Source organism: Syngnathus floridae, chromosome 22 (genome assembly GCF_059516105.1).
Source record: "Syngnathus floridae isolate MCC-2025c chromosome 22, RoL_Sflo_1.0, whole genome shotgun sequence".
Classification (NCBI taxonomy): domain Eukaryota; kingdom Metazoa; phylum Chordata; class Actinopteri; order Syngnathiformes; family Syngnathidae; genus Syngnathus; species Syngnathus floridae.
The window spans coordinates 8,424,984-8,448,751 of record NC_142434.1 but is presented as its reverse complement, the minus strand read 5'-3'; the positions used below and the strand labels follow the sequence as shown (position 1 = coordinate 8,448,751).

Below are 23,768 nucleotides of genomic sequence, written 5' to 3'. Positions count from 1 at the left end.
AGATGCCCCTATCAGCCAGAAAACCAAGATTCAGATAAAGAACCTGGGAGAACCAAAGTACTGGGCTTGGCTGTAACTCAGGAGTCTGCAGTCTTTCAGCAGATCTCAAGGGGAGTGCGGAAGCTCCTAAGTGTCATAAAACAAATTGAGGTTGCCTCAGTTGAACGATACAACCTCCCCATTATTCAGTTTGCACAGTCATTCTACAACAAACATGGAGAAGACCCAACAAAATATGAAAATGTGCGACAGAAGCTCCGGGAAGTAGGGCGTTAGTTGTTATGCCTGCGCACGGAATTCTCAGTACATAAACTGTAGGAGGCTGTTCTACCTGCTAACTTTCAGAGAGTTGTGCAAGCAGTAAAGAAAGTTTCAGGTTTTGATGAAGAAAAACACTCATACCTAACACCAAGCCTCGCACTTAAACTGGGACATACACGAATGAAAATTGCTGATGTAAAGAGAAGAGGAGACAGTTGTTGTTCCTGTCCTGCTCGTCCATCCCCCCAGGTCTTGTGTGGAGGCTCACCGTCAGAATCAGTTCCCCCGTATCTGTTCCGTGTCCGAGTGGACTTCTGTTCCCTGCCTGCTGTCCGTGAGCCTCTGTCCCGCCTGTGTCTTTGTTCGCCCACCTCCCTTCCCTTCCATAAACCCTGGTTCAAGCTGCATTTGGTAGCCCTGCTTGTAACTTTTAAAAAGGTATTGTTTTTTTCAGTTAATGGAAACAAAGAATCCTGCTACAGCTTGAAAAACGCAACAAAGTAAGTTATGTTTTTTTCTGTAGCAGTGTCGACTGTTTCCAATTCGATGCAACTGGAAGAAAAGGATCCTCTCAGCGATTCTTCCTGGATTTTATTACCAGACGCACTGGAACCGTAAACAAAAGCGATTGCTTATAACCCGAAACTTGAGTTTCTTCAACCACCCTTCGTGCGAGTTGATATTATACTTTACTATGATCCACTTGTGGAGTTATTTTTTGGCCAAACACTATTTAATGCACCGTATTTTTCAGACTATAAGTCGCTCCGGAGTATAAGTCGCACCAGCCATAAAATGCACAATAAAGTGAAAAAAAAAACATATATAAGTCACACCGGAGTATAAGTCGCACTTTCGGGGCAAATGTATTTGTTAAAATCCAACACCAAGAACAGACATGAACCAGCAACAACAGGCTAAAGGATACGGTATGCTAACGTGACACATACACAAACGAGGAGCTGAGAACGGGCCCCTGACGTAACATTCAGAGTTATTCAAATAACTATTACATAAATAACGCGTTTATCAAACCATCGGTGTCAATCCAATTCATGAAGCTAAGCAAAGTTACAAGCTACAACACAGCTATAAGCTACGCTACTAAGCTACGCTACAAGCTACGCCGAAAGCTGCAAGCTACAAGCCACAAAGCTACAGAACAGAAAACAACATCATGCCTGGAGATAGACACAAAGCTCGATCTTGGAAACGGGGAACCTCCTCACGACCAGCATTGACAATTCTATCTGTGAACATCGAAGGGTTCTCCTCTGCAAAACGAACAATCTTAGCCGCCCTGCACAGCACCGGACTTAGCAGCGTTTATTGAGAAGGGACGGAAATGTATTCAGCTGTGGCTGAACCACATCTAGCCAAGCCTTGTAACTAACTGCCTTGTAGCCAATGTTCCCTCTAAATTTTCATGTGTCTGGGCACACACAAAAGGTCCCTGAGCACACTGAGGACCACAGTGAGCTACATCAGATGTGCACTCTGTGACCACAAACATCACACCTGTTCAAAACCTTGGATCATAGCAAGTTACATGGCTTATCAAAAGAGACAAATCACAGGAACAATTTTCATTAGTTTACTTTTAATAATAATTACAATAATTCAAATGACAAAGACAAAAATCTTATGCATGTATGTTATATGTTATGTGTGTTATGTGAGAGTGAGCTGTATAGCATTATATTGATATTGTTTCTTTTATTTAACCTACTATTATTAATATACTTATACCAGTGATGAGCCCAATCCAATATATCATGTCATATCAGTGTAATGAGTTGGGCTCTTTTCAGGACAATCCTTGACTGATCTGACTGTTTTTGGTGGTTTGCCTGCCTTGGACAATTAACTCCATCAGCAGAAGAAATGCATGTCCTCTTACGCATATGAGACAAACAAAACATGGAGATACTTCTTAATAAACGAGATGCTACTACAGCATAACCTGAACAACATAGTTTGAATAGAAAATGGGGACAAAAATCTTATGTATGTATGGTATATGTTATGTGTGTTATGTGAGAGTCCTGCTTTGGCCTTGGGAAGAGTCCTGCTTGTGCCTGGGTGTGGTCCAGTTGTGGCCTGGTAGAGGGTCCTGTTCTGGAAGAAATGAAGCATATACACCTTTCAGACATAACATTTTGTTCACATTAAAACATTCACATTTTGCTCAACGACATGTGCTTGTAATACAGTGTAAATTCCTGGAACTCTGTCTGTAAAATATCTAATTACAGTTTTAAATTTTTTAAAAAAAATCTAAATAAGTCTTTAGAATATGCACAAATATGACTTTAATTTTTACCTTATTTTTCACGTCCTTCTCACTTCTCCAATGGCTGTACACTTTGTCCAGGTTGATGGCTTCATCTGCTTCTTGCTTTGAATTTATGCGCATCAGTTGGTCCAAATGTTCCACTTCAAGACGATTTCTGGATGCTGTCTTGATATGATTCATTAAACTAAATCCTCTTTCACAATCTGCACTGGAAGCTTGAAATGTAGCACAAATATCCACAAGCTGTGAGATCTCCTTTAGCTCCTCGCATCTAAGTGCTGCAGCCACCATATCTGAGAATGTGCTGATTGACCCCTGTTTAAGTTTTTGCTTCATTATGTACTTGAATTCAGCATATTGAATGTTAATGGCCTCAGACTGTGGGTGGTGGAGAATGGCCTCATACTTCTTTGCCAGTGTGGAATGTCTGCTGATCCATAGTCAAAACTGATGTCTGAGGTCAATGCTTCAATGTCAAATGCAGACCACTCCTTTAATTCATCCTCTGGAAAACAGGCATCCATGTGATCACAGAGCTTACTAATGAAAAGAGTAATCTCATCAGTATTACTGCCATCAGCCGATAAGGTCCCCATTGCCTCTTTGACACGGTCACTCCACTGTACATCCTTCTCCTTCAAGTATTGGGAACGCAACTTCTCAATCTTTGCTCTAGCAAAGCAGTGTCCTTCCACGACAGTCAGGTTGCGTCTTTGTAAAGTGAGGCAGAGTTGTGCTCACTCACCCAAAACATCTCCCAAAGCAGTGACAGTAACTTGGAACTTTGAATCACTGAGCTTTTTATAGCAGTACTTTGCCACTGGATCTCCGTTATCTGTGAATTCTCTTTTGCAGAATTCTTTAAGCACAGTGTAGTTCCTCAGAACAACATTGACAGCTTGGTGCCGCGACAGCCATCGCACTTCGTTCAGGGGCCTGAGTGACAGTGTGTCTTCATCAAGGATCTTTGCTAGGTCCTCCATTTTGCCCCTCTTCACAGTGGACCGAGAGAAAGTGGAATACACAGTTCTAAGTAAAGTTTCCACATCTCGCATGATAGGTAAATTTTTACATGCATCATCATTGCCCAAGTCCTCTCTATGGGCCACACAATGTTGTTCAGTTAGGTGTGGTATTTGGCGCTTTAACAAAGTCGCAACTCCGTTGTGTTTTCCTAGCATAACTGAGGCACCATCAGAGGTAATCATCACCATTCTCTGCAAGTCCAGTCTATGTTTGGAGTAAAACTGAGTTATTGCCTGCACAATATCCTGAGCAGTGCATGCTGTCAGCTGGATGATGCCACCAAACACAGTTTTATAGTTAACATCATCCCTGTATTTGATATATACGACTAATATTTTGTGTACTGTTATGTCTGTGCTCTCATCTACTATCAGGGTATGCCAGGGTGCATTTCATTGATTGAGTTCACAAATTCAAAGGCATAGTTTTTGCTCCGCCAAGCGTCTGGTATACTCACGTACTTTGCCATGTGATTGTGGATTTGTTGAACTGACAGCATTGATACATTCATTTTAATGGCAAGTAAAATATTGTCAATGAGAATTTTAATTTGCTCAGGGTCAGATTTTGTTTTGAGTGACAGTTCATTTCTTTGCTCTCGGTCTTTTGCACTCTCCCGTAGGAATGCACCGATCCCTTTTCCCATCTTGAGTCTTCGAATAATTCCAACAGCTTTCAAATGACTTTTTTGTTGAATGTGACGCTTAAGGTAGTCCAACTTCCATTCAGTCCACGTTTTTCCCGCTGAAACCTCACTTGATACTTTGGCTTCGCTGCATGTTTTGCAGACTACACCTTTCTCACTCGGATAAGAAAAAATCTCACCCTGTTTCACCGCTTGTTCTTCTATTTTCACAGACAGCCATTCCATCCTAAAAGAACCGCATTTCTTTTTCACTTTGGTGCCTTGGTGAGCGGATGTGTCGCCGGTGCCCGTTCGTTTCGCCATAATTGCGTTTCTTAACTCCGCCGCACTGTGGCTATGGCTTTTGCAAGCTAACCTACGCAGCGCGTATGGTCGGGGCACATAGCACAATCAATGCTATGATTGGCTGCATAGCGTAATTAAACCGTATCATCATTGGCCAAAAACCTGTCAGGCTGTCACTCACTGCGTTACATGAAAAAATAGTACAGAAAAACATATTATTGATCTAATTAAATAGATTAGATTCGGTCTAATATTAGATATTAATTAATTCGTTTATGGTGAATATTATTTTATGCGCAGCATATATTTTCTTGTGCACTGAGAATGTGCGAGCAGTGCGCGATTGCGCAGGCGCGCAGCTTAAAGGGAACGTTGCTTGTAGCCACGATAAGAAGAAGAACTCCAATTCATTAAATCCATCGATCGTCGTTTATGGAAACAATGCCGCGTATGCGCCGCATATGCGCCGCGCAGCTGACATCGGACTCGTTGTAAGTTGCATTTCTGATTATTCCACAGACCCATATAACGATATATAAAGTATATTTCAAATAACTATCATATTACAATAATATTATCAAACCATCTGTCACTCCAAATCATTAAATCCATCGATCAAATTCCTAATCCTTTATGTCAACAACGCCGCGCGCGCGCCACAAGGATCTAGTAAATAACTATATTGTAGCGTTAACAAAGTACCAGGAAAGACGTGTGTTGCGTAAACGGCTCTTATTTAACAAAACAAGAGTTCAACGAGCCAACACCTACTGAACTGTAACGATAAAAACATATACAAGTTGCTACACGAAATAAAATAAAATACATCAAAATACATATAACATAAATAAGTTTTTCAAACCTTGTGTCACTCCAAATCATTAAATCCTTCAAACGTGGGGCCCTTCGTCATCTTCGTCATCCCGTGATTGAATCCTTTGTCCTTTATGTAAACAACCGCCGCGCTGCTGACGTCACTTTCAATTCAAATGACAGTAATCCCTTGCTACATCGCGGTTCGTTTATCGCAGCTTCACTACATCGCGGACTTTTGAATTTTGAAAATTTGTTAAAAAATTCACATATTAGTCGCTCCTGAGTATAAGTCGCCCCCCCCCAAACTATGAAAAAAAACCGCGACTTATAGTCAGAAAATCACGGTACTTATTTCAATCGCACACATGGTCAGACAAACTACATGGTTAAATGTATTGTTAAAATCATTAATGGTTGTTTAAAACTTTTGTACATTATTTATACAACTTACAGCTGGTTCAGAGTTTAATATTTCGAAATATCATCATATTTGATGGATTTAATTTTGTCGTCTATTTTAGGTTATTCCATAGCCCTAATATCAGGTTACAGAAATAACCATACTTCACACAGATTGTTTAAAACAAAGCAACACAACTTCTGCTCGTGTAGGGTTTAATATTTCATATTTGATGGATTTAATATTGTTGTCTATTTTAGGTTATTCCATAAACCCAATATAGACGTCTAAATTAGGGCGACACATAGACCTTATATTGACCTATAGACCTTTATATCAGGTTATAGAAATAACCACACTTCACATGTAGGGCTCAATGGTTGTTAAAAAAGTCCCAAAGTCCCAATGATCATCGTCACACACATATCTGGGTGTGGTGAAATTTGTCCTCTGCATTTAACCCATCCACATGTGATTTTGATCCATCCCCTGGGGGAGAGGGGAGCAGTGAGCAGCAGCGGTGCCGCGCTCGGGAATCATTTGGTGATCTAACCCCCCAATTCCAACCCTTAAAGTGTATTTAAAGGCACCTTTAACATGTTTTAAAAACCACTCAGAATGATCGATTATGTTCACCTGTATCCAAATAATATTATAGAATTTGAAATAAAATTGCATTCGTGAGCCAAACGCAGTAAATTTGTGTATATTTCTTAATCTTTCCTGCCCCTGCCATGAACCGTGCCATTCTGGATCGCATGGTACCGTGACGTATATGATAGGACTCACCCCATTGTTTACCGATTGATCGCGCAAAGATCCATACAATTTCCTGGTGTTTTGTCTCCAATACTTCATATAAGCATAATAGAGACAACGGAGCCCCCCCAAGTTCACCCACCGCCCCTCGAAAGTGCCAAGACAGAGCCGTGCAATTGCCAAAAGGGAGATTCTTGGGGTATGAAAATGTTACCTTTATGTTATTTGAAAAATAAAAAAGTTTAGGCTTATAACTATAGGTGTATTTTCGGTAGTAACATACTGTGTGTCGAGGGAAAATAACAATTAGCACACCAAAGTAAAGTCAAAGTCTGCTTTGTTGTCAATTTCTTCCCATGCCAAGACACACAAAGAGATCAAAATTGCGTTCTATCCCACGGTGACAAGACATATTACAAAACAAGAAAACAACACAAAAAGTAAAAACAGGAAGGCACATACAATGAATAAACAAGAGCGATGAATAATAAATAAATAAATTAATTAATTAATAAGAGGAGCAAAAATCGTTCATGGGTTTTCCCAGTCCTAAAAATTAATTTTCCAACTGTTTTCTACCCTATAAAAAAATATGTTGCCGAATATATTATTAAAAGAAATTTTCTTTGCAACTTTCTTAGAATTTATTAAATTGGACACCCAAAACAATATCAGTATATAGCCATTGATTTTCTCCGGCTGTACCTTCCGCGCCTTTGTTTTGCGATGTTTCAGTCGCTGGGGTACTTCTGACTGGTTCAAATTGGTAGCCTTGTACCCCAAGAAAGAAATCATACTCTTCTTAATTTTCTTCAGAAGGTAAAGAATCATCTGAGGGAGATTCGTCAGACGACATCGCTTCCACTTTTGTATCCGCCATTCTGCTTACATGGGTTTTTTATCGATTACTCCTCAATTCGCGTCGAAAATTCACAACAGTTTCCAAAAATAGAAGTCTTTGGTATGACCCGGCCAGGGTTTGACCAACAACCTTCCAGTCTCAGGGTGGACACTCTACCACTAGGCCACTGAGCTGGCATAAAAACAAACCAATACAACTGTACATTATTTATACAACTTACAGGTGTTTGAGAGGTTACATTTTCGAAATATGATCATATTTGATGGATTTAATTTTGTCGTCTATATCAGGTTATTCCATACACCTAAGATAGACGTCTAAATTAGGTCTACACATAGAGAAGAGGTCTAATAGATAGTAGGGAGTGATGTGCTGATGCCCTTGCGCTGAGCTGCGAGGGCGCGTCAGCCGGTCAGCATGGCAAGAGCAGAGCGGAGCCGTGACACGTTTACAATTTAAAATGTTTAAAAATATAATAAAATGGTAAAACATAAAATTATAAATGTCTTGTGCGGATGCCCTCGCGCTGGGCTGCAGGGGAGCACGGCAAGAGCAGAGCAGAGCCGTGACACCTTTACACTTTAAAATGTTTAAAAAAGTGTTTAAAATACAATAACATATTTAAAAGTATAATAGAGTGTATAAAAAGTAAAAGTCTTGTGCGGATGCCCTCGCGCGGGGTTGCGGGGGCATGTTAGCTGGCCAGCACGCAACAGCAGAGAGGAGCCAGACACGTTTACACTTCAAAAAAGGTTAATAAAAATCCTGTGTGGATATTGTAACAATATATTTACTGTTATTTTCTTATTTATTTATTTAAATAAATAAGAATGTTTCTGAAAGCCAGTTGGACTTTTTACAAACGTGTTTAAAGATACAAAAAAGTGTTTAGAAAACAATAAAGTGTATAAAACTACAATAAAGGTTCATGAAAGTCTTGTGTGGATATTGTAACAATATATATATGTTTATTTTCTTATTTATTTAAATAAAGAAGTTTTTTTATGTGCTTGTACAAATTTGTGGTGTTGCGACAGTACTTGATTTCTTTTCTACAAATATCACATGTTGTAGTTTTTTTTACACATGTAAAAAAGCCGTTTGGAGCTCCTCTCCCTCTCTGCCATCATGCAGCCACCACGACTCAGAGTCATCAGCGCTGCTGAACGAGAGCGCGCGGAGGGGGGCGGGGAATTAACAAATAGAGCATGAGAGAGCAGTGTGGGGCTCAGACACACCAGACAGTGAAGGAGGATCGTTGTTGCGCGGGCAGTAGGATTTAACGGGGGTGGTGTACTGAATTTGGAGAAAATAAACTGAAACTAAAGTATCGAGCTCATCACGCAAGTATTGATCAATACCAATCCCAACGTTGGAAATGATACTATCGGTATTTAAGATCGATGCGCCCACCACTGCTGCATTGTTCAACATTTTGGCATGTCTGTTCACGTCATGCGTTATGTTAACAAGTCTTTCGGTTAATACTATTATCTGAACGCAATTGCATTTTAAGTGTTGAGAAAAGTGTTGTGCTATAAGTTGCTGCGTGACTATAATTGTGTGTACTCCACACACTAGGGCAGTGCTTCTCAATTATTTTCTGTTTCGCCCCCCCCCCCAACTCTCGGGCGCCACTGTAAATAGTATCATTTTTCTATAAAATTATTATAGGTACATCTCGTTAGCTAGCCTGTCGCCACATATGTCGAGTGCGCTTGGCGCGTCAGAGTCATATATGGCGAAAAATCCATATTTTAAGTACGACTCCAGAACTTTTGTTTTAAATGCAGCGTTCCTTTTCTTAGAAGTGGTAGCCTCTTCTTCGGTCTCCTTATTGGGCTTTTTTCCCTTTTCGAAGAAGCTTTCCAAACTTCTCTGTTTCGTGCTCATTTTTGCTTGCCTCGCGGCTTGACTTGGGTGACATGTCACGTGACCGAGACGAGCGTCATGTGTCAAGGGACACGGCGACGGATGTAATTGGGAGGGAATTGCCATTTTTTCCAAATAAATTCTTACTTATTTTTGCGGACTCGACTGGGAAAACATGCCACGTGACCGGGACGAGCGTCTTGACCAGAATGAATTGATCGTCGATTAAAAATCGTCGGGAGGTTGGGGACCCCTGTCATATACTACACATTGAAACAATACTTTAGCGACTGTATTTGGTATAAACAAAATAATAAACTGGGTCACCTAAATCGGCGGATGACGTTGCTGGTAATGATTTTCAACATCCACGAGGTGTCAGTGCTGAGCGACACAATCAACAGATAGGGAATGTATTTGCAATAATTTAATAAACCGGGTCACCTAAATCCAGGGATAACTTTGCTGGTAATTAGTTTATGCATCCACTAGGTGTCAGTGTTGAGCGACAGAATCAACAGATAGGGAACGTATTTGCAATAGAAATTTAATAAACTGGGTCACCTAAATACGCGGGTGACTTTGCTGGTAATAATTTTCAACATCTACCAGGTGCTGAGCGACAGAATCAACAGATAGGGAATGTACTGCTTTTCACCCAACATGTTGCACATTTAGTACATTTAGTAAAGACCTAGTTACTTTTTCTGGTTTTGTTGTAGCTTATGTGGTTATCAAGCCAACGCATGAAAGAAAAACTAAATACGGCCGAATAAATGGTATTTTGGTGTCGGAATTGTCAATAACAATTTATCATAATTAAAAAAAATATTGTTGGAAAAAGATGGGGGAAAAATGAAAGCATCTATTGAATTGATACACCTCCATCCATCCATCCATCCATCCATCCATCCATCCATCCATCCATCCATCCATCCATCCATCTTCTTCCGCTTATCCGGGATCGGGTCACGGGGGCAGCAGCTTTAGGAGGGACTCCCAGACTTCCCTCTCCCCAGCCACTTCATCCAGCTCATCCCAGGGGATCCCAAGGCGTTCCCAGGCCAGCTGAGAGACATAGTCTCTCCAGCCCGTCCTGGGTCGTCCCCGGGGTCTCCTATCGGTTGGACATGCCCGGAACACCTCCCCAGGGAGGTGTACAGGAGGCATCCTGATGAGATGCCCGAGCCACCTCATCTGGCTCCTCTTTCCCGGATGACTGAGCTTCTAACCTTATCTCTAAGGGAGAGCCCGGACACCCTGCGGAGTAAACTCATTTCAGCTGCTTGTACTCTGGATCTCGTTCTTTCAGTCACGACATTGATACTAATACATAACTAATTACTAGAACTAATACATTTAATATAATGACGCAACACACAATTTATACACGGACAACTAAATATAACTAAGTGGTGAAATATATTATCATAATTTAGATTAAATTAATTTAATTTAATTGAAAAATATTAAACAATGACTATTTTGTCCATTTAACTTTAAACTTTAATAATAGAACATTTTAAACAGAACAATGAACAAGTAACAAGAAATACAAACAATAGAACAAAAAATAAAACTAAATTACCACAAAAACCCCTCTGGGGGAAAACTAAGGCCATCGGGGAATCTTTGGTTCCACGTAGTCAATGGAACCCTTTTGGTGGCATTTGTGGCGTCTATGAGCTTCACTTGCTCTCTTTTTATTTTAAAGGCCACAACATGAAAGGCCTCTTCTTCCAGTTTCTGCGTAAAGAAATTTCATGGTAATTTACTAAGTGTTTAAAACACCACGAGAAAACATGATGGATGGATGGATGGATGGATGGATGGATGGATGGATGGATGGATGGATGGATGGATGGATGGATGGATGGATGGATGGATGGGTTGGGTAAGTAAGTAAGTAGGTAGGTAGGTAGGTAAGTAGGTAGGTCAGACAGACAGACAGACAGACAGACAGGCAGGCAGATAGATAGATAGATAGATAGATAGATAGATAGATAGATAGATAGATAGATAGATAGATAGATAGATAGATAGATAGATAGATAAGATGGATGGATTGATCGATAAATTAAATCCTAAAACAGTTTGATTAATTTAATGACCATAATGACAACCACAATGATTTTATACAGTTAAGGAAGCAAGTGAAATTGTATGTCTTCCTGATAGGGCTGTATCTGAGACAAAATCTTATAAAGTTGATGATCCAGATTTTGAGAAAACTCCTAAAGCAGAATCTGACTTCAGCCTTGATGATGATGAGCCACTGATAGCAGTGCATCCCAAGTAAATAACAGTATTGATTCAATTTAGAATACCTTCGTTTATACACATGGGAAAAAACTGCTTGCTTTTGGTACCTTTATCACAGTATTTTCTGTGGAGTGGAGCTCCACGCCACCGGAACAGGATGTCTTCAGGTGCGTCATGGACAGCCGCTGTCCGACTGTTACCTGGAAAAGGTTGGTCTCTCGCCACCTGACCACCTTTATTTCCCTTTGATCCTATAATGAAAATGTCAAATTAGTACTAGCTGTTGAAATGTAGATCTAGACTACAATTACTAAGGGAACAAAGCTAGAGAAATACTCAAGAAACTGGTGTCAAATTTCTGTCCTACAAAACCAGTGTCTTGCATGTTTAGACGTCTCCCCCCTCTAATATACATGATTGTATGCAAATTCTGCACGGGTGATATTAGAGGAGTGAGCTATCTAAAGCTTGGAAGGGATCAGGCCTTGATGCCCTAAGGCAGGGGTCCTTATATTTCTGACACGTAACCGGTCCGTGGTGCAAAAGAGGTTGCGGACCACTGCCCTAAGGTACTTTACTCAAGTGAAATGTGAGTGTGTGTGATATATCTATATTTAGACACACACACACACACACACAATGTGAGAGGGAGAACAATCAGTTTACTTTTTTTAAATAAAAGATGCCCAATAGGACCGGAAACCCACGTGTCAGCACCATCCTGATGGGGCGGATCTAAAAAAGAAAGAGATTAATAAACATCAATACTTCATGAAAGAGAGGTAGCGAAAAGAGAGAGATTGATTTTACAGCAGAGACAATGCAGTCTGTCGTAAACAGGACACCCTCCTCATGGCGGATGTCCTTCAAGGCTTTGTCAATGCTTGGAGGGTACAGCAGAGCTGTCCCCTTCACCTCCAAATTTGGCATCACCTCCATCCCCCCAGCCACGTAAATGGTGGTGTTGTGCCGGGAGAGGAGGACCCCTTCTTCTCTTCCCCGGCCAAAATTAATAAAGCGAAAAGTACTTCCGACAGAGACGTCGGAGACTAAATTCTCAAACAGAAAAAAATTGCACAGATGGTGGCCATCACAGAAGGCCACCACTGTGTCATAGTGGGAGGCCCCAGCCTCCACCGTGCCATCCTCTTTTAGGACCCATCTTGTATATTTCGTCATGGTTTTTAAGGCCACCACTTTGGTCGTGAGCGCCGCCGGCAGTTGATGGAGCGTCCAGAGGTTTTCCACTTTGAAAATAAAAATAATAACTGATCAGCAGAGATATAATTATTATAGCACTTATATATGGTTTGATTAGTCTACATCAGTGTTTCCCAACCTTTTTTGAACGAATCGTTCACTCACGAGCCAACACTAACAGCAACACACACATAAATTGAGTATGTGCCGATGCCACACCATGAAATCTCAAAATTCTCCGATTTGCCACGCATGCACGATTAGCCTTGCAGAAACTGACCTGTGGTTTGGTAATCCTGTTTACAATTCGCTCGGTATTTAATGTTGGACAGTTTCCCACGGAACATCTTGTTGGATTCTGTCCACAATTTAGGGAGCGCGTTATCTGCGCCTCACGGCAAAAGCCTTTGCCAATCACCTGTTATCCAATTTACTCACTGCGTGCTCGTTTGATTTCTTCAGATTTAGGAAAATGCAAAGACACTGAAGCAGAAATTAGACTTAGACGGCTTGGTTGAGTTCAATCACAATTCTTGTTCAAAAAGCTCTGTTTTCAGGAAAGTGCAATACAGCGCTGGGCCCTTCAAGAGCGGAAAGTCTCCATTCAGAAAAGGCAAAGTCCAAGGTTGTTAGATCAGTTTTATATTCAGTAGCACATTGTGGGCTGGGATTGATGGGCGATGAGTCTTCGGGGTGGGGCAAGTTCGAAGGAGAGTCTGCTTCCATGGGAGTGGTGCTGGTTATGGGCGATTCGGTGTGTTGGTGGGGGGCTGTTGTCTTCCATCCCGTCTCTCGGCCTTGGCGATCATCTTTGGCCGAGTTCTCGGGTGGCTCCTTCTGGCACCCACTGGTTTTATCTCCACGTGACCTTCCTGTGAACATTCTTCTCCAATCTTGGACATACACTGTCGTACCGCATTCAACCGTATCTTTGCTTTGTTAGGCAAACTATTTCCCTCTGTGCAGAGCGTTCAGTAGTAATCAAAAACTGGCGTCTAGCATTAGTCAAAACATAAGATACAATCAAGTACTGAACGGTCAAGACGACTCTGGCCGTGTCCATGATTCAGAGAAAAAACATCAGGCATGCATTCCACAGTTCCCTAACGGTCATTAAGGTATTTAGGCAATATATCCAAAGTCATTTGTTATTTCAAAGTCCTCAGAAATATATATATCAGATCATAAAGTTATAAAAACCTTTCTCATCACCACTTATCAAAAATGTCTAGTTATGTCTTCTTTATTGATTTGGTGTGTAGGTATAATTATATGCTTCAAATGTTTCTTTTATTTATTTAATATGTGAATATACTTGTCTGCTTATGTACTTTATTCAATGAGGTTTGAGCATATCTGTTTTTGTAGCGAGGCAGGACTTTTTGTATTTCGACCTCATTCCTTCAATCTCTCACGTGACACCGGTGTGCCGCGGCACACTGGTTGGGAAACACTGGTCTACATGATGACAGAAATTGTTTTCACAAAATAGCTGTCAGACTTGGATCAAGGAGAGGACTCGGATGCAGAGTGACAACAAAAAATGAATTTATTCTAACAGGCTGGAGTCAGCAAAAAAACAAAAGAGGGAAAACGAGGTGAAAAAAAACAAAAACTGAAATACACAGAGCTTAGGCTTGATGACAAAGGCTTCTTCATTAACTAGGTTCTCAAAAAATACTCTTTAACTGACTTGATCGCTGGTGCTCTGGACGAGACAAGACGCACTGGCACAAGACAAGGGGAAGACTCTGACTACATTCACACAGAAGGCTAAGGGCACAGGTGCAGACAATTAGGATTAAGGAAGACAAGCAGACTGACGCACAGAGGAAGGACCCACGAAGTGAAACAAGAGGAGAGTTACTTATCAAAATAAAACAGGAAGTGACAATACGACAAAAAAGACAAAACAACAAGGACCTACAAAACATAACGGCATGAGACATACCTCTGGCCACATAATTCCCGAGTGACTTCTTCGAAGGGCTTCAAAATGTCACAGGCCTGCTTTATTCCCTCCTATTCCTCTGGTGTTAGGATTGATAATTTTGGATTTGCAAGTGCTAAAGTTGTAATTATTGCATCTTTGTTCACAAGAGTACTTCGGATCATGTAGAACAGGGGTGCTCAATACGTCGATCGCGATCGACCAGTCGATCGCCAAGCTACTACTGATCGATCGCATGACGTTTAAAAAAAAGGAAATGGTGTATGCTAGAATCCAGCCCATCGCTTGATTGACACACAGGTAGGCCTGTCGGGAGGCAATCACAGTGAACCGCACATGCGCAATAGACAGTGACTACAACCCCCTCACCGCAGCATGTTTAACGGCCGCGCACACACAAACCGCCAACGTTTATAAGCTTATCAACGCACGCACTCGCTTTTTTATTTTCTCCCAGCCGGTGTTACATGTCAACTTGCTCCCATGTTATCTTGCACCCCGTCTCGAGTTACGACTGTTAGGGTAAAGCGAGTTGCGCAGTTTTGTGTTTCGCGAATGAATTTCATTGTACGAAGAAAAGTGCTTTCCTTTTGTACACATGACAATAAACACTTTGAATCTTGCAGATTTGTCACAAGCGACGTGGAACTTGCCTGATTGCAAAACTGTTCAAATTCTCAATAAAAACGTTGAACGAAATGTCTCGTTTACATTTTGGACTGGCTGCAAGAAATAGCAAACACTAAAAAAATGAAAAAATAGAACAGTTATAAGCGGGATTTGAACCCGTGACGCAAAGAAATAAAGCACAGCTCACTTGGCACCGCCTGAACCGCTGTGCTATCGCACATGCACTGCAACTGGAACAAATTATCTTAAATATAGCCTAAACTAAATTACCCGGCGAGGGTACGTGCTGATGTGATGCCTTGTGTCTACCTGCCCATGTTAACTGGCTCCTCGGAACCAACTTGACATGGTCGCGTTCCCAGGCTTCATACCAACCTCGCAGCAGGGCATCATGCATTTATGACATGATCAACTTTCTAGACACATAAGGAATGGGTTCAAGCACTAGAGCAGCTGTGTTATATTGATCGGCTTTGTGTATTAATAGGAGTGTGGAGAGAACAGAATTTCACAAATGGTTGTCTGTCATGCGATGCGAGGCGTGGCGGGTGAGTGGTGTGATATTCAAAAGTTTACTGCTGAAAAGATGGTACACTTGCACAGCCCCCCAACCAAGGATGATTTACTGTTCTGTTAAGTTTGATATCAGAGCACTTTTTGCACAATGTTGATATTCAAAAGTCTTTAGAGGCATTTGAATACACGCGCGCCCAATGTTCAAGTTTGTTTGCACCACCATGTCAGGGATGATGTCATTGCATGGATTTTGAAATATTAGTGTAAGGACCATTAAAATGTGCTGAATAATTAGAGACAAACAACTGAAAAGTCAATAAAGGTGAATTTTACTTGTGTAACACAAACGTGATGTAAAACAATACAACATAAATTAAACTCGCGCGAGGAAGCTGTCTCCCTTGACCATGATGGAGAACTCAAAATGGAATACAACTTGATAGATCAGGTAAACATCTTTATTTAAGTAGCTTGGTGAGGATGGCAATACGTAACTTTCAATAAAAAGAAGAAAAAAAAAGGCCAAATACACAAAGGGCAACAGTAATCCTTCTCCACATTTGGTTCACCCACACATTTTGAATGGTACCACATGCAGCAAAAGGAGCACTCTATCTGTGGGGCACAAAAGGAGAATATACATTCTAACAAAATGTAAAGCTCATCTGGACGTTGTCAGGTCATACCCAATCGACTACTTCTTCCAAATCTTCCGCCCCACACACTCTACAAATATTTGACAAATCATCTGCAAAATATAATATGTACATACTTCATATCAAATAAACCCAGGTTGTCGTTTGGTGGAGGGGATCTATACAAAATACGCAATTCCTTGCAGAAAAGGGAACAACCATTTTCCCTTCACACACTTAGTTTGAATGATCAAGTTTGTTTGCCCCACTGCTTCAGGTATTCTGAGAGGGGAATTCACAGGGGCCAATTAAAAACATTAAAAATGCTACCAGGTGTCTTGTTAGATTGATAGGTTGGGGAGATAGTTACATTTATTTTTCACACCTGTGTATTACTAGTCTATAAAAAGGCCCCAAAAATCATTAAAAAATTCAGTCAGTTAAGGAGACAGAGACACAAAGACATATAGAGACAAACAAACAGGTAGTGTTATGGCTACTCAAGCAAGGGTGTTAATGCTACCCCTGGTAATTTGGATGCAGTTATTCAAAGACAAAATGATATAGCAGAACTCATTGTCTCACAGCAAAATGTATCTAAATTACCTGTGAAAGAAATACATGTTTTCGATGGTTATCCATTGGCATATCAGTCGTTTATTCATGCATTTGAACACTTAATTGAAGATAAAACTAAAAATAATCAAGACAGACTATACTATCTCGAACAGTTCACTTCTGGTTTGCCTAGAGATCTGGTTCGCAGCTGTTTGCACAAGGGAGGAGACAGGGGCTATAAGGAAGCAAGAGACCTGTTAAAAGAGAACTTTGGGAATGAAGTAAAGCTTTCTGCTGCTTACCTGGAAAAAACTTTGAATTGGAGAGCGATTAAAGCTGAGGATGGGAAAATGATGCACGCATATGCAATGTATTTAAGAGGATGCTGTAATGGAATGGAAGACTTACAGTATTTAGAGGAACTTGAGATCCCAACAAATCTAAGATTAATCGCATCCAAACTGCCCTACAAGCTCAGGGGAAAATGGTGGGCCACAGCCTATGAGACACAGCAGAGAACTGGAAGTAGAATCAGATTCCATTACCTTGTGGATTTTGTGGAAAAACATGCTAAGATGCCTTTGGATCCCTTATTTGGAGACATTCAAGACCAAAACCCCACAAAAAGACCCATTCCGAGATTCCAACCAAAATCAATCAAAGGTAGAAACAGCAGTTTTGCTACTTCAGTGGCAGTGAACACACAAACAGGAAACACTGTAAGGCAATCAGCTCGTCCACCAGTAACCCCTCAAACCTCACCCAGTTCTAACATCTCTTCCTGTGGATTCTGCCAAGGGAGACATGCTCTGATTGATTACTCATTTTTCAAAGGAGAGGCACATGAAAACAAGGTTGAATTCCTAAGAAGTCATGGACATTGTTTTGGTTGCCTGTTGAAAGGTCATTCAAGCAAAAATTGTAAAAGGAGATTAATGCGCTATGTCTGTCAAATGAAGCATCCTACTGTTCTCCATATTAACAATGCAATAATTCCCAAACAGACTAATCAAACAACAAAGGCCACTGCTGAGACAGAAGAGACCCCCATAAGCAGCGCTCTTGTTTCAGCAGGCAATGCACCCGGGGCCGGGAGAGAGCCAGCACTGGCAATTCTTACTGTCAGGGTTAAGGTGGCAAAAGGGGACAGGTATATTCAAACCTATGCCTTCCTTGATCCCGGCAGCCCAGCAACATTTTGTACAGAAAAAGTAATGAACCAGCTAAATGCAAAAGGACGCAAAACAGAAATACTTTTGCGAACAATGGGGCAGGAAAGGCCGGCAGGGACCTATGAGGTCAGACGACTGGAGGTGGGGGACTTGGAGGGCTGCACATATCTAAGTAATAAGTAATATCCCTGTCTCAAAGGAAAACATTATGACACAAGCTGACCTGAAGAGATGGCCATATCTCAGTGGCATCCAGTTAAAGGAGATCGAGGCGGATATTGACCTCCTCATTGGAATTGATGTTCCTCAAGCAATGGAGCCGTGGAACATAATAAACAGTCATGACAACGGACCCTATGCAGTTCATACCTTACGAGGATGGGTGGTAACTGGACCACTCAATGTTGATAGTGTTGCAGAATCTGGGCCCATTGCAGTGTCAAGTAATAGAATACCTGTTGTTGAGTTGAATGATTTACTCATCAGACAATATAACCCCCCATGGAAGCTGCCAATGGAACCCCTATCCGTACGTACGGCACAAGGCGTGTCGAACTGTGTATTTGGGGAGATCGCTTTTGCTCGGACTTTGTGATGGCCAAGGTTGCTGCCCACCTCTTCCACAGCAAAGCACGGTGTTGAGCACCACATTGACACCACTGGCCCACCCCTATACGCCCGCGCTCGTTGCCTCGAGCCAAACAAGCTTGCCGTAGCCAAGACGGAATTCGAGTACGTGGAGCGCCTGGGGATTGTTCGACGCTCCAACAGTCCTTGGGCCTCCCCCCTGCACCTCGTCCACAAACCAGGAGGGGGCTGAAGTCCTTGCGGGGACTACCGACGGGTCAACGACGTGACAACGACTGACCGCTACGTGGTGCCCCACATCCAGGATTTTTCAGCACACCTAGCTGGCAAGGTCATTTGGACATGCCCGCACCATGAGGCTATGCGCATGCGCCAAGTGGCCGAAAATAGCTCCAGCCGAGCGGATCGGCTGTTTATAAGCACCGCGGAGGAGATTGCGGAGCCTCATTCCACTTCCAGCAGCCAGCGCAATCGCGCACGCCACCCGGCACCACCGGGAGGCCGTGCGTATGCGCCGTGGCCGAAAATAACTCCGGCCGAGCGGATCGGCTGTTTATAAGCACCGCGGAGGAGATCGCAGAGCCTCATTCGACTTCCAGCGGCCCGCGCACTCACGCACGTCGCCCGGCACCAACGGGAGGCCGTACGCATGCGCCGTGGCCGAAAATAACTCCGGCCGAGCGGATCGGCTGTTTATAAGCACCGCGGATGAGATCGCGGAGCCTTGTTCGACTTCCAGCTCCACCGCTTGCACGGCCCGCTTCTTCCCCTGCGCGGACTTCCAAACGCTCGGGGAGACGGTCGGAAGCCGCCGGTGCCGCTGTGGTCGGGAACTGCCTCCCTCCAGCGGACACGGCGCGTAAATACACCACCTCTCGCACTTAGCGCACACTCGCATTGCTGCGCGTCCGATGACACTTTAAGCGGGTAAACGGCGGGAGTAACTATGACTCTCTTAAAGTAGGCTCACTTGACCTTTTTTTAACGGTTAGTGGAGGCAACCGGGAGCCCGTGCGCACGCGCAGAGTGGCCGAATAATGCTCCTGCGGCCCCGGGTGATTACTGAGAGGCTCCCCGGTGCGCGTCGCGGAGGTCCGATGATCCTCCGCAAGACTTCCATCAGCCTGCGCACTCACGCACGCCGCCCGTGACCACCGGGAGGCTGTGCGCACGCGCCGGGTGGCCGGAAATAGCTCAAAGCCGAGCGGATCGGCACTTTATAAGCACCGCGGAGGAGATTGCGGAGCCTCATTCGACTTCCGGCGGCGGGCGCACTCACGCGCGCCGCCCGGGAAAACTGGGAGGCCGTGCGCATGCGCCAGGTGGCCGAAAATAGCTCCAGCCGAGCGGATCGGCACTTTAAAAGCACCGCCGATGAGATCGCGGAGCCTCATTCGACTTCCGGCGGCCGGTGCACTCACGCTCACTGACCGGGACCACCGGCAAGCTGTGCGTACGCGCCTGGTGGCCGAAAATAGCTCCAACCGAGCGGATCGGAACTTTATAAGAACCGCGGATGAGATCGCTTTTTACTCTGCCAACCTAACCAGAGTGACGGGAGGGGCACAATTCAGAAAACGTGCTCAGCTCGTCAAAAAAATGCAATAAAAGCAATAAAATAAAAAATGCGCCTAAAACCTAAACGAAACGCTGCAAGTGGTGATTTCTTCATGCGCAGTGGTCAACTTGGCACTCTATAGCCCCCAAGAGAATTTTTTAGTATGCCAACCTAACCAGAGTGACGGGAGGGGCACAAATCAGAAAACGTGCTCAGCTCGTCAAGAAAATGCAATAAAAGCAATAAAATAAAAAATGCGCCTAAAACCTAAAACAAACGCTGCAGATGGTCATTTCTTAATGCGCAGTGGTCAACTTGAAACTCTATAGCCCCCAAGAGAACTTTTTACTATGCCAACCTAACCAGAGTGACGGGAGGAGCACAATTCAGAAAACGTGCTCAGCTCGTCGAGAAAATGCAATTTAAGCAATAAAATTAAAAATGCACCTAAAACCTAAACCAAACGCTGCAGATGGTCATTTCTTCATGCGCAGTGGTCAACTCGGCACTCTCTAGCCGCCAAGAGCATTTTTTACTATGCGCACCCAACCAGAGTGACGGGAGGAGCACAATTCAGAAAACGTGCTCAGCTCGTCGAGAAAATGCGATTTAAGCAATAAAATTAAAAATGCACCTAAAACCTAAACCAAACACTGCAGATGGTCATTTCTTCATGCGCAGTGGTGAACTCGGCACTCTCTAGTCGCCAAAGGAACTTTTTACTATGCCAACCTAACTGGAGTGACGGGAGGAGCAAAATTCAGAAAAGGTGCTAAGCTCGTCGGGAAAATGCGATTTATCCATCCATCCATCCATCCATCCATCCATCTTCTTCCGCTTATCCGGGGTCGGGTCGCGGAGGCAGCAGCTTTAGGAGGGACTCCCAGACTTCCCTCTCCCCAGCCACTTCATCCAGCTCATCCCGGGGGATCCCAAGGCGTTCCCAGGCCAGCTGAGAGACATAGTCTCTCCAGCGTGTCCTGGGTCGTCCCCGGGGTCTCCTACCGGTGGGACATGCCCGGAACACCTCCCCAGGGAGGCGTCCAGGAGGCATCCTGATAAGATGCCCGAGCCACCTCATCTGGCTCCTCTCAACGTGGAGGAGTAGCGACTCTACTCCGAGTCTCTCCCGGATGACCGAGCTTCTCACCCTATCTCTAAGGGAGAGCCCGGACATCCTGCGGAGAAAACTCATTTCGGCCGCTTGTATCTGAGATCTCGTTCTTTCGGTCACGACCCATAGCTCGTGACCATAGGTGAGGGTAGGAGCGTAAATCGACCGGTAAATTGAGAGCTTTGCCTTTTGGCTCAGCTCTCTCTTCACCACAACGGACCGGTACAGGGTCTGCATTACTGCCGACGCTGCACCGATCCGCCTGTCGATCTCACGCTCCATCCTCCCCTCACTCGTGAACAAGACTCCAAGATACTTGAACTCCTCCACTTGGGGCAGGATCTCATCCCCGATCCGGAGAGGGCATTCCACCCTTTTCCGATCGAGGACCATGGACTCGGATTTGGAGGTGCTGACCCTCATCCCGACCGCTTCACACTCGGCTGCGAATCGTTCCAGCGAGAGCTGGAGATCACGGCCTGGAGAAGCCAACAGCACCACGTCATCTGCAAAAAGCAGAGACGCGATGCTGAGGTCCCCAAACCGGACCCCCTCAACGCCTCGGCTGCGCCTAGAAATTCTGTCCATAAAAATTATGAACAGAATCGGTGACAAAGGGCAGCCTTGGCGGAGTCCAACCCTCACTGGGAACGAATCCGTCTTACTGCCGGAAATGCGGACCAGACTCTGGCATCGGTGATACAGGGACCGAACCGCCCTTATCAGTTGGCTCGGCACCCCGTACTCCCGAAGCACCCTCCACAGAACCTCCCGAGGGACACGGTCGAACGCCTTCTCCAAGTCCACAAAACACATGTGGACTGGTTGGGCGAACTCCCATGCACCCTCGAGGATCCTGCCGAGGGTGTAGAGCTGGTCCACTGTTCCACGGCTAGGACGAAAGCCACACTGCTCCTCCTGAATCCGAGGTTCGACCTCCCGACGGACCCTCCTCTCCAGCACCCCTGAATAGACCTTACCAGGGAGGCTGAGGAGTGTGATTCCCCTGTAATTGGAACACACCCTCCGGTCCCCCTTCTTAAAGAGGGGAACCACCACCCCAGTCTGCCAATCCAGAGGTACTGTCCCCGATGTCCACGCAACGTTGTAGAGGCGTGTCAGCCATGACAGCCCCACAACATCCAGAGCCTTTAAGAACTCCGGGCGGATCTCATCCACCCCCGGGGCCTTGCCACCGAGGAGTTTTTTGACTACCTCAGTGACTTCGACCCCAGAGATTGGAGAATCCGCCTCAGAGTCTCCAGGCCCTGCTTCCTCAATGGAAGGCGTGTAGGTGGAATTGAGGAGGTCTTCGAAGTACTCTCCCCACCGACTCACGACGTCCCGAGTCGAGGTCAGCAGCACGCCATCCCCACTGTAAACAGTGTTGACGTTGCACTGCTTCCCCCTCCTGAGACGCCGGATGGTGGACCAGAATTTCCTCGAAGCCGTCCGAAAGTCATTCTCCATGGCCTCACCGAACTCCTCCCACGCCCGGGTTTTTGCCTCAGCAACCGCCGAAGCCACGTTCCGCTTGGCCATCCGGTACCTGTCAGCTGCCTCCGGAGTCCCGCAGGCCAAAACGGCCCGATAGGACTCCTTCTTCAGCTTGACGGCATCCCTTACCGCCGGTGTCCACCAGCGGGTTCGGGGATTGCCGCCACGACAGGCACCAACGACCTTACGGCCACAGCTCCGGTCGGCCGCCTCAACAATGGAGGCGCGGAACATGGTCCACTCAGACTCAATGTCCCCCGCCTCCCCCGGGACGTGGGAAAAGCTCTGTCGGAGGTGGGAATTGAAGCTCTTCCTGACAGGAGATTCTGCCAGACGTTCCCAGCAGACCCTCACAGAGCGTTTGGGTCTGCCAGGTCGGACCGGCATCTTCCCCCACCATCGGAGCCAACCCACCACCAGGTGGTGATCAGTTGACAGCTCCGCCCCTCTCTTCACCCGAGTGTCCAAAACATGCGGCCGCAAATCCGATGACACGACTACAAAGTCGATCATCGAACTGCGGCCTAGGGTGTCCTGGTGCCAAGTGCACACATGGACACCCTTATGTTTGAACATGGTGTTCATTATTGAAAATCCGTGTCGAGCACAGAAGTCCAACAATAGAACACCGCTCGGGCTCAGATCAGGGGGGCCGTTCCTCCCAATCACGCCCTTCCAGGTCTCACTGTCATTGCCCACGTGAGCATTGAAGTCCCCCAGTAGAACGATAGAGTCCCCAGAAGGAGCGCTCTCCAGCACTTCCTCCAGGGACCCCAAGAAGGGTGGGTACTCTGAGCTGCTGTTTGGTGCATAGACACAACAGTCAGGACCCGTCCCCCCACCCGAAGGCGGAGGGAGGCTACC

General features: G+C 44.6%; 1 protein-coding gene and 1 long non-coding RNA gene across 2 annotated transcripts; both read right to left on the bottom strand.

The window, feature by feature from the left end:
• Positions 1-1,921: 1,921 nt before the first annotated feature.
• Positions 1,922-5,438, bottom strand: LOC148379548 (uncharacterized). The gene is made up of 3 exons (XR_015855381.1): positions 5,377-5,438; positions 2,585-3,549; positions 1,922-2,379 (listed from the first exon to the last, which is right to left on the bottom strand). It is a non-coding gene; the product is annotated as an uncharacterized LOC148379548 (long non-coding RNA).
• Positions 5,439-9,465: 4,027 nt separating this feature from the next.
• On the bottom strand, positions 9,466-15,105 carry LOC148379547 (uncharacterized). The gene is made up of 6 exons (XM_088367549.1): positions 14,637-15,105; positions 12,296-12,732; positions 12,152-12,220; positions 11,593-11,736; positions 10,812-10,969; positions 9,466-10,483 (listed from the first exon to the last, which is right to left on the bottom strand). Exons 2-6 carry the CDS (start codon positions 12,662-12,664, stop codon positions 10,417-10,419), a joined length of 807 nt encoding a protein of 268 aa, XP_088223675.1. The 5' UTR covers positions 12,665-12,732; positions 14,637-15,105; the 3' UTR covers positions 9,466-10,416.
• Between the last annotated feature and the right edge of the window lie 8,663 nt (positions 15,106-23,768).

Bases quoted from the DNA above. Each gene is read 5' to 3' on its own strand.
- LOC148379547 (XM_088367549.1), bottom strand. From the start codon at position 12,664: ATGACGAAATATACAAGATGGGTCCTAAAAGAGGATGGCACGGTGGAG. The intron at 12,221-12,295 runs GTAAAATCAATC...TTTCTTTTTTAG, and splicing joins CAGACTGCATTGTCTCTGCT to ATCCGCCCCATCAGGATGGT. The intron at 10,970-11,592 runs GTACCAAAAGCA...TTCTTTACGCAG, and splicing joins CAGAAAATACTGTGATAAAG to AAACTGGAAGAAGAGGCCTT.